A 16,711-nucleotide genomic window follows, 5' to 3' on the forward strand; every position below is an offset into this window, starting at 1 on the left:
TAAATGGGCTTCATCTTTAAAATGCATACAAGCATGACAGAGAGGCTTAGGTCCAATCATGCCCCATTCACTATCCTGTGAAAGAAGGTAAATTTAACAAGAGTGTCCACTCCAGGGTTTTTTTTTTTTTTGTTCCAGCTTATAATAATTATTACTTTTTTTAACTTGCTGAGGTTGGAGTGAGAAGAGGGAGGGAGTTGAGTGGAATTCAAGTGTCTTTCTTTTATATAAACTACATCAATTGAAAGAAACAATTTCAATTGTTGCTGACCTTGAATGAAAGGACGTGAGTGGCTTGGCTCAGAAAAATTATGTAAATATGTGATGAAAGTTGCCTTGGGGGAAAAATACCAGAGGAGGTATCTTCTGTCACTGTAGAGTTTTTTGTCTTTTTCATTTATTTGTTAACGGGACTGTAAAGTACTGGTTGAGGTGGGAATTCAGGGTTTGAACATTCCTAAGTGAGATAATGAGAAACCTCTTATGAAATATGAAAGAGCATGTCATTTTAAGAAGGATTCAATGTTTATTTGATGAAAATTGGTTTCAAATGGCCGAGATACCCCAAAAGTGATGATAATATAAGGCGACAGGCCACGCCTTTTATTAGAATCTCTTTGTTTCACCTTGTTTTTGGATATCTCAGCCGTTTCAAAACCAATTTTCATCAAATAAACTTTTGATACCCCTTAGAATTGCATGCTCTTTGACATCTCATAGAGTTTTTTCTGAATATTTTGCAAAACGTTAAAAGCTAAATCTTCACCTCAACCAGAACTGTACACACCCTCTTAATGTTTTGTTCTATTTTTTTATTTTTTTATTCATATGTTACTTAACTTTGAGGCTCTACTAAAACCATTATGCAGGTCATTGCAATATGAATGGGATGGACACTTTAGTGTGTGTGGTGTGTGTTTGTGTGGTGTGTGTGTGTGTGTGTGTGTGTGTGTGTGCATGACAAAGGGTGGATCAGAATGCATATTTGTGAAAGCTGTTGCAGAGCAGTATTTGTTCACTGTCCCTTTCCCTACCTTTTTACAGCATTGCTGGTACTCACGAAGCAATCCCTAGGGTATGCTATCCTGCTAGAGGCGCAGTGCCTTTGAATTGGATGGGAGATCCCCTACACAGTACCCTTTACCAAGTGAGAGGAGGTCATTTTAGGACACTATATGTGTGCATTATTTAGCGCGTCCTCCACTCCATGACTCATCCCAGTCCTCCACAGATACATCACAAAATTCACCCTCTCCTGCCGCATCACCACACCAGGCTAAAACAAGTACATGTAACAATATGCAAAATTCAGTCTGCGTGGGCAAGTGATGTACGTACAAATTTGTACATTGTATACATTGTACGTACATGCAGATACTATGAGATTGGCTTGATTGATAATGGTAGTAATGGTGATGGCAGTAATAATGTTGTTGATATCAGTGGTGACGATTACGATTATGGTAATCATAGTAGTAGTAATAATAATAATTAGAATATTAATGAAAGTGAAAATGATAGTGAAACATGCAATCATGCTACACTGTAGTAATAATGACAATAGAAGTGATTATATTACAGCATACTATGATAACGTTCAACTAATGATAAGATGATGATGATGATGATGATGTCCTATTCAATTCTAGTATTTGATAGGACATCATAGTAGTAAAAAAGGTGTATCTATAGAAGTCATATTTTCACAGGGGAGGTTATACAGTGTACATCAATAACAGGAGAATGAATTACAGAATTCCTCTGTGTTCAGTAAAAACCAAGATGAATTTATACCTGTAGGCTTATAACACTGCTGTTTACTGTCACATTTTAGCAAGCAGCAGTACTACCTTTTCATGTAATTACCAGGGTTAGTTATGTGAGCCTTTTTTTTTTTTTTAAGTATAACTCTTTACTTGCAATGAATCACTGAATTTCTCTTGGTTCAGAGATGAGCAAGACAAATTAACTAAAAAAAGTACATGTCTTCTGTTTACTGTCACACATGAGGATGCAGCAGAACTTCCTTCTAACATAATTACCAGGGTTGGTATCCATGTGAGTCTCAAGTACAATTTATGCGGGGATAGGATTTTAGATTCTCTCAGCCACACGAAGCATTCAGTACAGTGTATAGCCTATAGCACCAAGTAATATGTCAAGTGGTCACACACACAGTACACAGTGCACGTATACACTGTACAATGTGGTCATAACCTCTTGCAAGTGTATGAACAAAGTGATATTTATGACCATACATGTAGCTTTGGTCAGCATAGTGCCGTGCCGGTATTATACAAAAAAAGCTTGGTTCACAACGCTGTCAGTATCACCCGAGCAAAGTGCAGTTTGCTGGATGCCGCCCCCCCCCCCCCAATCATCAATTATTCAGTAATTGCACATCTTCTGTTTGCAGGTGCTTGCATGCAATCAAACTGAAAATATAAGTATGGCACAGTTTATAGGCTATAGGCTAGCTACCTGATTTAGGTTAAATGCATTTTGGCAAGCCCCTGGCTTGGAGATACAGGCATGGATGGATCATAGATGAATACAGGACTGAGGATAAGAATCAAGGAGAAAAGTTAAAGAGAGATGGGGGGGGGGGGGATAGGAGGGGGAGGGCGATAGAAAAAAAGAAGTAATACCCAAACAAACCCTAAGCCCACACCATCCCCATGTACTGTGTACATTGCAGTGGAGGTACAGGGATGAGGAAGGAGAGCCCTGTGATGTATTGTGGTTTTGAAAGAAAAGTGACTACTTCTGTGTCACCCCCTGACTCATACCCCTGCTATGTGTTGGTGGTGCAAGAGGGTTGGCTTCAAAGCCGTACACAAGAAAACACAAGGTGGGTGCCCTGCAGTGCAGTCATTCACTCAGCCGTGAGAATCAAGGGCGACAAGGGGTACCACGCTTCTATTGCCCCTCTCCCCTTATTATTGTTGCTCCTCCTATGCCCTATCCTCTTTCGGGATCTCCTTTCATTTCTTTTGCATACACACACACACACACACACACACACAGACACACACACACATGCACGCACACACACCACATGTACGCAGACAGACAGACAGACATGCACACACGCACACACAATAATACCTATTGTGATTTCCGTTTGAGGCACAGGGATAATTGAAAAGGCTGTGTATTCAAGTCTTCAGTGTGTAGCCCATCTTTTGTAGGAGTTGGTTATTGTTAGACTTGATATTTGACACGAGTCGTAGTACCCAGGATGGAATAGAGTGTGTAATGTTTGAAGAAAAGGGGAAAATAGCAGTATTGGAGCTCACAGTTCTATGAATGGTGGTTGGAGCTGATGCTTTTCTCACATTGAATTGACGATGCTTTTCTTTACATCGAATTGACGAGGAGTGGGAAAAAGTGTGAAGGTGTGGATTGTGTGGGCTGGTTGGATATGTACTGTAGTGAAAACTCTGTATCTAAAAAGGAAAATTCTAGTCAATCAGTGATACAGATTCATCGAGCACGATTGCAACATTCATTATCTGAAGTGCTCCTTGTGACTGTTCAATGCTCTGGTTCAGTTGATTATTAATCTGGAGTCGTCTTCCTATATAAACCACAGACTTGTGTTCTTGTGTTTCCCCATCGAGGACATACAGTTCACTGTAGATATAGGTACCCTCGGGTTTTGATGGCCGAGATAATGCCAATGCCAGTATATTTTTGGATTGATAAGTTTAATATTCGTCAAAAAGTTTAAACATGTGTACTATGTATGTATGCTGTGAAGGGATGATCATGCAGGCTGCCCTCAGCCAGATAGCACGAATTCAGTTTAAAGAAACTTGTTTTACTGTAGACCATATCTACATAAACGCAATAATTTCACAATCAAGATTGAGGTTTCATATGCCCTTTTGCCTTTTAGAATCACATGCTATAGATTTATTCAAGGAAAAATTGTATACCCAGTGACATTGAGTATGAGTGTGGTAAAAGAGCTAAGTGAAATTTCCAATTTGTTCACGAAGAGGATGACTGGCCTTGACAGCTGCTGTTTGCTCAGGAAACCATGTATCACAGCTTTAAGCCCTGACCACCTGCATATTTACATCAGTTTCAACTGGCTGCAGTCCATTCCATCTTGGCATTTATGTGACAGCCTCACCCCCCCACCCCCCCCCCCCACACACACACACCACCACCACCACCAGAGTTACAACGTGATCTGCCAGATCTGAAAAGGTAATCTGTCTGTCCTTCTGCCCCATCCCCCCCCCTTAGCAGCCCCTTTCCCCTTTTATTATTATTATTATTTTTTTTTTATAGAATGTAATCTGCTAAATTCATAAAGGTCACCCCCTGGATCTCTCTAAGCCCCTACCCCCACCCCCACCCATCCAACTTCCCAGTGTGTTGTCTGTGCACAGATGAATGCTGTGATGAACTTGGGACAGGGGGAGATAGAAGCTTGTAAAGCACAGATTTTATGATAACAGGACAGCTCTGCTGTGCACACCATGCAGTGTTTAATACTGTTGTCGGCTGGCCAGAATGGGGTCATCACACTTTCTACTTAGTAGTTGATGGTTGCATGAGTTTTTCAAGAGAGTTCTTTAATTAGTCTAATACTAAAATTAGATGCTGTATGTATCCCGGAACTAAAAGTGCTGAAGGCATTCTTTAGTGTGGGATATTACACTGTACATGTACATAAGATTTTATAGTGATGTTGATGTTATATTTGTTTGAAGGGCAAAGTGAGAGACAGATTTTGTGTAACATTGTTAAAAAAAAATATAGGCCCTATAAATGTAAAATGTGACCTTGAATGCTTTAATGGCAAGAAGGCGTGTGCCTGTTTTTCAGGGAAAGCGGATATTGGAATTCTCAATTCTATTTGTCCTAAAATATTAGCATATAGTTTTGGGTGTGCTGATCTTAGCTACCCTCACATGACCTTTTTGTTTGTAGTGAATTGCTGATGTGCCTTGCAGCATTATGTTGCAATATGTGTACGGTACAGACTACAGATTTGAAGACATGTACATTGGCCTATTGAAACGGTGCATTGTAATGAGTGACAGTCAAAGGTACTGTAATGTAAAGGAGAACTAAGGAAGTCCTTCCACTCACGAGGCCCATAACTTCCTCGATGACCTTGACAAGGGAAGGGGGGGGGGGGTTGGGTGTCTTCCAAGCAATATTGATAATGCCAGTGCCTGGCTGAGGTGTGATGCCAAGCAGACTTACCACCTTCCTCCATTACCGTTAGCTTTGTGTAGTCTAATAGCTTCCAGACTGTATTCTTTGATTACATGGAGCTTGTACAGCATTAGTCCACTTGCTACAGTATTACTTACAATACATGGGCTTGTGCAAAATGGATGTGTGAACGCTTTGAAATCTTTTCATTTATCATTTTTGTTTTGAAGACTTAATAGTCACACAACATGATTTCTTCGGCTGATTAATATTTCATGATCAGTTGATGTTGCTGTACTTTTAAAATGCAAGTACAAGTACCTGTAAATATCAAAAGTTCAGACCATAACAGACCATTGTCTCACTTTTCTCCCTGATGAAGTGCCCTAGAGCTGCACATGTAGTCCTGATAGTTAACTTGCATGGATACTTTGGTGTGTTTTTACACTAGACTAATTCAAAGAAAATGTGTGATAATGCATTGTAGGCTTTATACCTGTACTTGCTGTGAAATCAGGAAGATGATATTAATACTGAAAAGAAAAATATATATATATATGCAAAAGAGATGGTACAAAAGCCAGCATTGACCTGGGAGTAAAAGGTATGACTAGTCCATTGTACCAAATTTGTGTCAGCCTTGAAGCAAGACTAATCTGGTAGAAAATTTAGAAAGGTCAAGAGCCAGGACTCAGTGAACAGGAAAAATGATAGGCTGGCACAGGGCGGGGTAATCTATTCCAAATGATGATCATAACAGAAGGGAAGGACCACTTATGATATTTGCTTGTATGCTATCAGCACCAACTGCTTATGAATATTATTCTTAATGATTGCAGACCCTACTCACAAACTTCTAATGAAGTTTATTTTAAAGGGGATGGCTAGTGACTGATCAGTGGGAATGCTGGGGGATGATTGTTCCAATCCTTGTGGGATGAATTTAAGAGTACATTATGTATATATTGTTGTGTGAAAATTATTTGCTTCTGAATGGTCTCATATTCAAGTAATGTGCAGTTTAATGCCCCGTCACTGTACAAGGCATGCTAACCTGGAAACATTAAACTGCACATTACTTGAATATGAGACCGTTCAGAAGCAAATAATTTTCACACAACAATAGATACATAATGTACTCTTAAATTAATCCCACAAGGATTGGAACAATCATCCCCAGCATTCCCACTGATTCTCACTGATCAGTTACTAGCCATCCCCTTTAAGAGTGCTTGTTAAATACAATTAGTACATACCTCTCAGATTGCAGCATATTTAGCCTATTGAAGTTCGCCATACATGCTGCATCATGTTTCAGTCAAGATATATGTTACAGTCACTTGTGCAAATTGAGAAAAGATGCTGATGAATACAAAACAGTGTGGGTATCCTTGTATCTACCATGGCAATAAGGTGTGTTTACAGTGTACCTTGTCAATAGTATTAGTACAGTGTAAGCCATATTTCAGGGATTGAGAACCTGTGGGGCATTTTTGCAATTGGGCCTGTGTGTGATCCATATAGGCCTAACTGCTTACATTTCTTTTGTATTTCTGTGATAAAAATTAAGAATGAAATAACAGCTGTAGCTCCTGTGTACTGCATGAATTTGTCAGTGAGCCATGTTTTCAATCACAGAAAAAATTCTAAATAAGTATGATTAGGCCTCTGTTTTGACTGTAGGCAATTATTTTGGAAGGGTCTGTATGTAGAGACTAATGCTTTTAAATATGACCTTAGTGTAAATACAAGAGAGGTCAAGCTAATCATGTGGGTAGATTGACAGACAGATCTACTACAAGGGTAGGATAGTATTACCAAACGATGCATTTGAACACCAGCCGGGTTGCTATTAAAAAGGAGATTTACGTATGATATACAGGATGATAGGTCACCCAAAGCCATTTCTAGTGGTTCATATGATTAGGCAAATTGTGTTTAAACTGGTTTTTAGCACAGTGCCATCGTTACACAGGTCAACAGACTGCTATATAACAGTGTATATTCCAATGTATATTATGTTTGAATGTTTGGGCAGTCAAGGAATCATCCAGTACATTTTATAACTTCATGAAAATTGTGTCCCAATGACAGACCTATTGTGTGCCTGAGTGATAGACATATTGGTCCGAATTCACGAAGATGGTACAAATGAAACCATGGTTTAAACCATGGACAAAAACTGTGGAGTGCCAAGTGTCGCACGGAATATTTCGTTACGAAATTGGTCATTTCGTCGACAAAATGACCGTTTCGTTAACGAAATTATCATTTCGTGGACGAAGTGTTCATTTAGTTACCAAACGTTATCATTTCGTTACAAAATAATCATTTCATTGACGAAATGACTGATTTCGTAACGAAATATTCCATGCGACACTTGGCGCTCCATAGATTTTGTCCATGGTTTAAACCATGGTTTCATTTGTACCACCTTCGTGAATTCGGGCCATTGTGTTCATTATTAATAATCCATGGCTTCAATCTGTCAGTGATATTGCTGAAGTAACACATACCAGTAATTTGTCTCTACCACCACCCATGCTAAAAGATATGAATTCTAATAGAAGAAGAAGAAGAAGAAGAAAAAAAAAAACCTGTCTAGGAGCAGGAATGTAAAACAATATAAGTCACGTAGTACACATCTAATTCTAAGTCCTATAGATAGCAACAAATGAAACACTATATGCCGAGAAGTGTAGGCGTGTACCGGTAAACCAAATATGGCTTTATTATTTCTGAAGGAAAGTGTCATAAGCAGTGATGTACGTGAAATTTTCTCAGAACAAGTGTGACATTTGACCCCTGAAAATATCTACACTGTATTTGTAAAGCATTGCAACGTACATGTACCTTGTGTAGTCCACACAAGGATCAAGGAATTTCTGTAAACCCAGACACAAAATTTTTCCTCATGCTCATTTATGATAAGTCTGCATGTAGGCCTATACCTGTATTATAGGTGGGTACATACAAACAAAGTAAAGGAGATGAAGTTTCACACAACCTAAAATGAGAAGAATGAAGCACCACCCCCCCCCCCAACACACACACATTTTGGTTGAGGGTTGAAATGACAAGGCCATTGGTCATAGTGCAAAAACGTTGCAATGGCTAGTTGGAGGGAGCCATTTGAAGGAGCACTTGAACAAGATGCTTATGGGCAGTGTATAGGTCTATACCCTCCCCTTTAGCCATGGTGCCCCACAGACCCAATGACCAAACATAGTGAAGGCAACTCAGCAGGGAGAGGTTTCCCTAGGTCACTCCCCTGCCGACTTTTTAAAGGGACACAGAATTTCCTGCCAGCTGTTCGGCTTAATTCAGCTGTGTAGCTTTCTCACAACAGGGAGAGTGGAACCAAAAGCTACCGTACTAGTCCCAGCTACACATTTGTAGGCCCTGGGTGTAGTAGTGCTGATTAGAATAATGATCTGGGGAATTTATCAGAAACTTTGAGATGGAAATCGATTGAAATGTATCGAATCGTGTCAAATTCATGGCCCCACATCATTTTCTATTTCATTTTACTGGCAAAAAGATGAAAGTCTGGAGTAACCACGAGTATCTTCATACTTATTGGTGGATTTGTTACTTGGCATATCAACATTGTCATCGGTTTTTCATAACCATATAAAGGCATAAAGGCCTATACACAAGGATAGGTGTAGAGGATATTTTGGACCCCCCCCCCCCGTCATTGCAAGTTAAGGCCCGGTCCCACTGCACTTACGGATGCAAAGAGGACGTACAACGTAAAGCGTACAAAAAATCTTGCCATCCGTTGGAAAACGCTACGAATCCGCTGTGTACCCATCGCATACGTATTTCATCCGCTCTATCCATTGAGCATCCGTCCACTGTGATTTCATCCGCGCAAAAAGTTTTAAGCTGCTTAAAACTTTTAGAACGGATGAACTTTCCGCTGTGTACGATGTAAATCCGCGACATACGAGCAACAAACGTTATATGTCCGTGCGGCATCCCTTAAACGTCCGCTGCATCCTCTCTGCATCCTCTGGGCATCCTCGCAACTCACAGCCGCTGCAGCTTAAAACGGAAAGAGGGAGGAAAGATATGGTACGTGGAACGTCTTTACATCGTAATAGCACGTTCATAGAAAGGATGTAAGTGTATGCATCTTGTATATAAAGCATTTCGAAAGCATCCCCTCTGCATCCGCTCCGCATCCGCTCTGCATCCACTCTGCATCCGCTTTTTCTGCTATGCGTCCGTTTCGCAATTATCTCCGGTAACCCCTTCGGAGCTGTCATCCCCTTCCATCCGCTTTCATCCGCTAGGCTTCCGATGAACATCCGTTTATCATCCCCGCTACATACTACCCATGTCCGTTCTATTTCCGTTCTGTTACCGCCAATTTTCGCCAATTTTGTCAATTTCTGGAGCGGATGAAAGCGGATGAAGCCATCCCCGAAATTTTGCTCGTCCGCTGTGTCCTTTTTGCATACGCTTTGTGTCCGTCGGCCAGTGGGACCGGGCCTTAAGGCCCTACAACCTGCAGTACTGTTTCATTGCAGAAATTGCCAGAGTTGTGAAAACCTGGAAGTGTAGTACACATGTGCTGTCAGCGTTTTATCCCTAATGTATTTCTGCACTGTTGTATGGGGAAAGCAATATATTTTCTCACTTGCACTCAAAAGACAGCGATGCCAATGAATAATATTTAGTTCAGTACTTTTGATATCCAATGTGTGATTGTTATTACCTATGCCTATAGTGTATAATATGCAGTATTTATGGCCACCTTTTTTGTGTACCACGGTACTCTGAATTATAGGACATTGTGCATTTAGTAACCTCAAGTATGTAGCAAGCCGTTAGGAGTGAAAATTTCATTGTGCTTCCACGGTTACCTATACCAATTTTTGTCCTGTTTAGTATGCAGAGGGTTAAGTTGGAAGGGGAAGTATATTGCGCAAATGCAGAAGCTCTGATTTTTAAATTGCCTCCATTTTCTCAATTGCCTCACCCCGAATTGATGGTGCGCTCTGCATTCCTAACCCCCTCCCCTCACACAAGGGTTGGCTTCTTTTTTTTTTTTTCTGTTTTTTAAAGTGAGCTTTATCGTGCGTGCCGGCAATTGAAAGCCTTGTGAATAGCCTCCCCGTCGCGGGGGTTTGGCCAGATTTAAAAGGCACAGCACAAGGCAAATTGACGATTTGAGTCACCCAGTCATAGTGCGGTCATGCAAGAGTAACCCAACGTGACAGCGTTTGCATACAAATTAAAAAAAGAAGTGTTTGCTGTGAGGTAGTGGAAGACCGGTAGTAAAGGGGGCCTCCTCCTAGATATAGGGATCCACACTCTAGGTTGGGCCAAATTTTACCCAATAACATAGGGCAAAGAGAGTTGAGCGGTCATACACCAGTAGTTATGTGTAACTTGTTAGATTTTGAAATGAAGCAGCATTGGAATAAGGTGCAGTTGAGATGTAACGTGAGTTTGATACCTCCTGAAGATACTCGAAAGCGCAGTAATATTGCACTTGCCCATCTTTGTTGTGTGTTGAGTGGACATGTGTAGGAGGGTTTAACAGTGGTCAATGGGTCGTAATATACTATCCCTCACTTCCAGAGTTAGAAAGATGTTTTTTCTTAAAAGGCATAGTTAATGGAACAGTTTAACCAGCTTTTTACCCTGTGAGCGTGCTGCCGTTGTTTATATGGTTGATGTGCCTAGGCAGTGCCATGCGTGAAAATGTTCTGTGAATCTCCAGTGCAAGTTTGACCACTTGTGTCTGTACATCAAACAAATTTCACTTGCCATTCGGCAAATAGCGGTGCTGTGCAACGATGATGACTTGCCGCGTTGCACTTTCAGTCTGCTGCTTCAACGAAAAAAGCCAAAATTAGTGCTTGGTAAAGACTGAGGCAAAGAAAAAAGCAATATATGAAGCATTCTGAAAGCGAAAGCAAGCGTCATCGTGAGCCCTTTTCATTCTGCCTTGTCGATGTCAGACCAAGAAAGATGTGAAAGTAGAGAGAGAGTGTGTGTGCGGTTTTGACATCAACGCAGCAAAGGTGCAGATGGCTCAAAATTCAGAATAGAATGGGACAAGTATCAAACTGAGGGCACTTTAACAGCCACTCTCGCATGTCAGTTGTTAAAGACCTGGATGTCATACTGCTTTGGCTAAATGTGATTCCAACATTTAACCAGAATGATTGTTGGTATTGTTTTTGGGTTATTTTTTTTTTTCGAGTTGGGCAAATAATTCCTCTTCCTGTATTTCAGAAGATGACCAGTAAGACAGTAGTCACAATTTTGTCTGATTAATCAATTGGGATGAAGAGGTAAATGAATTGAATGAATTTGATAAAAAACAAACAAATGTGTTGCCATGTGATACTGTACATCAAGAAAGGATCTGTACGTAATTATTGTGGAACTGTAACATTACTCTGCAGTGGTATCCTCTGTTTGTTACACACAGAGGCCGTCATTCTGGCGGCAACATAAGATGTGAAATCAAGTAGAACAAGCTATTGCACCTGCATTCCTCTTTGTATTCTGCAAGAGAATTTCCTTCTATTCGTGTGCCGTGGCCCATCTAGCGTAAGAACTATTGTGCTGATTTACATTGTAAATAGCAACAGAATCAGAAGAGAAACAAAAAGCAACCTTTAATCCTTTGCCACCAGAAACAGAAAAAAAGATCAGTCTGAACTTAGGCTGCGTTTATCTAAAAAATTTCTGAGGCAGAATCACGATCCTAAACGCGTTTGAGGCATTTCCAGGGGTTAGATAAACGCAACCGTGTTTTCAAACGCATTTAGAAACGCCATTTTGAAACGCCTTTCAAAGGGCGTTTTGAAACACGTTTGAGACCACGATCGCCGTTCTGTGAGTAGATAAACGCAATGCCGTTTTGAAACGCGTTTATATCTCAAGGTCAAATTCCAGATGTTTCCTTTTGTGTTCTCTGCCTATTATTTGTGTGTGACTGATGAGGCTTGTTTGGTGGTATGCAGTTGACCATTGCTTCCCGGGTCAAACGGCGCAAAGCAGCTGCGCAGTGACACCACTTGAATCGGGATTGTATGATGGTTAGATAAACGCGACACCCCGGAGAATTGCGTTTCAAACCACGTTTGCAAACACCGTTCCAAACGCGTTTAGAATCATGATTCTCTCTCTCAAGTTAGATAAATCAGGGAGGTGGACCTCCCTGGATAAATGCAGCCTTAGTGTGCAGACTGCGATATCATGCACATAAAGAAATGAATACATTTGTTGCATTGATACCGTGTTTTGAAGTACATTGCAATTGTGGAATTTTTCAGTTTCTTTGAAAAAAAAAATGTTCAGGGGTATCAGGTTATGGCTAGGAGGAGATTTAATGTTTGCAGAGTAACATGGTCTGTAACTCTGTCAAGAGAGCTACACATTTGTACATGTATGTACACTGTAGGTGAGCTATGGCACTGTGAGGGTTGATATACAGTAATGGGGGGGGGGCAGAACCTCCCATTGCATTTACAGTACCACAGTAGTTGTAATACAGTGCGTATGTACAGTGTAAACTACTAAAAGACCATCATTGTTGTGGGGGGGGGGGGGGCAAAGAAGCCTTACCCATGAAGCAATAACTGAAGATTGTATGCAAACAAACATGCCATATTTATTTGTTTGACATGTTTATTTATCACGGCCTTGGAGCTTTTGATGTTTTTGTGTTCATGTGAAGCAAATACTGTGCAAGCACAAAAGGGATTGTGGTCTGTGAATCACCAACATGCACTTGGTGTTGCGTTCTCCCTTGATGAACGGATATGCAGAGGGGTGATTGAACTTTTCATGTACTGTGACAGTATGTGGATGGTTTGTGGATTCTCAGAACAAAGCCACCAGTAGGGCCTGGTTATGATATTAGTATCCACTTCCTGATGAATGTCAGACAGTTGTCACATATTTTCTAAGTTTAAAGGGATGGTATAGTTTTGGTGAAGGTAGGGATTCAGCTTTTAGCTTTATGCAAGATAATTAGAAATCACTTATGAAATATTAAAGAGCATACAATTCTAATAGGAATTCCAAGTTAATTTGATAAAAATTGGTTTTGAAATGGCCGACGAGATATCCAAAAACAAAATAAGACAAAGCAATCCTGATAAAAGGTGGGTCCCACCTTTTATTACATGTAGAATTTCTTTGTGTTTTATATCTCGGCCATTTCAAAACTAATTTCCAGGAAATAAACTTTGAATATTCCTATTAGATGTTTATGGCTCTTTAATATTTCATAAGAGGTCTCTCATCATCTCACAAAAATGTTGGAAACCTGAAGCCCCCATCTCAACCAAAACTATACCATCCCTTTAAATCTGTGAGTGCACCAGTTCCCCATCTCTATAAAGTAGGCCTGCATAGCTCTGAATAGGATGACATGGGCTGTAGGAAAAAAAAAAAGAAACGTTGATTAAAAGGAAATGATCATTAATGAAGATGTTCAGTGACATACACAGTGTACAAAAGAATGTGGAACCTTCTGCAGGAGGAATATTAAAATTTATGATGGCACTAACCTCGTGTCCACACAAATTGACATTTCAAGTCATGGATTTACCATTATTTTCCCTTGGTGTCCTACAGCACTGACATTGAACCTGACTTTTTTAGTAGAGAATTGCTGGCAGTGTAATTCTTATGAAACTTGTCTACAGATGGCTCAAGGTGCAATGGCAGTTTTGACATGACTGATACTGTGACTGGTTAAAGAGGTGATATAGTATTGGTAGAGATGATGATTGGGCTTTTAACTTTTTGCGAGATACCAAGAAACCACTTAATGAAATAGTACAGAGCATACCATTCTAAGGGGAATTCAAAGTTTATTTGATGAAAATTGGTTTTTGAATGGCCGAGACACCCTAAAACAAAGTAAAACAAAGCGATCGTAATAAAAGGTGGGTCCCACCTTTTATTAGGAATTGCTCTGTTTCGGATATCTCAGCCATTTCAAAACCAGTTTTCATCAAATGAACGTTGAATTCCTCTTGGAATTACATGCTCTTTCATATTTTATAAGAGGTTTCTCACCATAAAATGTTAGAAACCTGAAGTTTGGTCTCAACCAAAACTATACAATCCCTTTAACTCTACTTTCTGCGCTTCTTTTCCTCTGTCATCTCGTGTCGTGGTCATACCCGCCTTCCTATGCTGGGTACACATTGCATCTCAGTGGCATGTCAGTTTGTGAAGAAGACACAGTTATAATGATTCATGTTAATCTCCTGTGGTGTCACTAGGCAACAGATGAGTTACAGATATACTTTCTGGCTTGGGATAGGTAGGTCCTAGTATATTCTGTACTTTGCATAGTTTTCAAGTTTATTTCTCCATTCATGGCAGATTTGTTTGGTCTTAGAGAGAAAGAAATAAGACGTGACTGATGAAGATAGTATTACTTTGTTCTTTTCTGTATTTGTAAACCAAAAATGAAATAGGAAAAAGAAATTGGCCCATGATTAAAAGCAGCACTGCTACATACGTGTGATGTATAGTACATCTACTTTTTTTTTTCCCCTTCTTCTTCTTGGAACAAACAGTCAGCATGCCTATTGAAATAGCTGAAGATAGAGAAATAAAGACAGAAAGCAAAACATTATTCGGTGAAAGAGAAAAACAACTCAGCCAGGACCCTTCTCCCTTCTTCTTGAATCATCGCTGGTTTCAAAAGACATATCAGTAGTTACAATACATATTTATAGTGGTAGACTCTGAACCTACTTATTCATAATAAGAACACTTATGGTGGTAGTTTAGCCTGGGCCATTCAGCAACATGACACACTTCTTCCAAATGAGCCTCTATCTCTATAGTTTCATCACTGCTCAGAGAAACAAACTGAGCGTGCAGGTTTCTTGGGGAATTTATGATTCTTTCTGATGTCAGACTCGCTAGTCATCCCCCCCCCCCCACTCACACACACACACATACATTTTTCTTCCCCTCTCTTGTTCATGATTGATGAGCTGTAGACAGGGCCGAAGTCGGCCTTTGGGAGCTGAATGGGGTCTCACAACACCATTCAAGATTGAAATTCTGGCAAAAACAGCAAGATGATGTTTCATTATACAGAGGAGATGATAAACGACAGCAGGCTCTTACATTCTGTACATTTATGTACTTTGTTTTCGTGAGTGGGTGTGTGTGTGAGTTTGTGTGTGTGTTTATCACAAGTGCAGTCTTAGTTTCTTTTTGTGATTCTGTACAATTTTGTCAGTGCCTTTCTTTTCACAGAAGCTCATTTATTTATTTATTTTTTTTTATGACATGTGGATGGTACTCTCTCCACAATTTTAGTTTTTGTATCGAGTAGGAGTTTGGGCATCTTTTGCACTTGTGACTTCAAAACAGCAATATCACAGAAGTCATGTGCCTTGGGTAAAATTGCTGACCAAAAACAAAACAAAACAAAACAAATGTGCCCTCTGAATTTAGGATGGTCTGATGCAGGAGATACTTGGCTGTTAAAGGCACTGCTGTGCTTGTGGTGGTTGATCTATTTCAGAAATTTTCTAACTTGGCTGGGTGATATGTATTATCATGTTTAAATGCATGAAAAGAAAAATCAAGCTTAACTTAACACAGTTTGGGAGAATTACACTGTTTTTAAAAGTTACGTAATGTACAACAGTGTTTTGCTGAACTCAATGTTTGCCCAACTTTCCCCCTCTTCTTTGTGAAGCAAAATGCAATGTAGTCATCACTTCGTTTATCAGGATCAGGAAAATTCAGATGAATGGTATAAATGTGCTAGAATGCTGGTGTTGCCAAGAAGATTGTGGTTGTTATTCAATGATATTATGCAGAAGGCAAGCTTAACTGTCGTTTCTGTGTGGTGTGCTGCATAAACTTGAGATATAATTGATATGACACTTAACTGCCTGGCTTGTTTTTGCATTCATTCATCCATTCTAGGTGTGCAGATAGACTGGTCTGACCACATGGTATGGTGGGAAGAGAAAAAGGTGTGGCTGAAGAAGACAAGGCTAACCCTGAACAACTACGGGGTGCAGGCAGGCGCCAAACTCCACTTCACACCTTGCCACAAGACGCTAAGAGTGCAACTGCCCGACATGCAGCTCATTGACCTCCGGGTCAACTTTTCCAAGAACGTCGTGTACGCCGTGCAAGAAATCTGTTCCGAATTACGTAGGTTGCCAGTTTGTTTTATACACCGTTTCAATCAAAAAGCATGAAACTGTCATACATGTACTAGTAGGAGAGGACTTGAGAGGAGAGAGAGCCTCTTTGAGCAATTATCTTTTGTTACCAGTATATTCTAAAGCTTTACTGTCCTAGTAGAATACACATTAAATGCTGCTGAGTTGTTGGGTTGAAAACAGTGTAATCTATGATGGCGATGACTTTTACCGACTTATGTTCCAACCTTAAAAGGTAATCATGTGTTTGCTAAGTTCCAAAGTGGAAGAAGTGATAGATATCAAATATGCACAAATGTTGGAAGAAAAAATGTTGCAGGGAAAGAAAGTGAATTCTAGTTGGT

At 40.1% G+C, this 16,711-nt stretch overlaps 1 protein-coding gene across 1 annotated transcript in view; it reads left to right on the forward strand.

Annotated features, from left to right (window-relative positions):
- The window catches only part of LOC140230923 (fermitin family homolog 2-like), a 99,672-nt gene that overhangs the window by 10,489 nt on the left and 72,472 nt on the right, over positions 1-16,711 (forward strand). The window contains exon 3 of the mRNA XM_072311066.1: positions 16,123-16,356. Within this exon, the coding sequence (XP_072167167.1) occupies positions 16,123-16,356 (234 nt within the window). The remainder of the gene's footprint in view (positions 1-16,122; positions 16,357-16,711) is intronic.

The sequence above is a fragment of the Diadema setosum genome, chromosome 1 (genome assembly GCF_964275005.1).
Source record: "Diadema setosum chromosome 1, eeDiaSeto1, whole genome shotgun sequence".
NCBI lineage: Eukaryota > Metazoa > Echinodermata > Echinoidea > Diadematoida > Diadematidae > Diadema > Diadema setosum.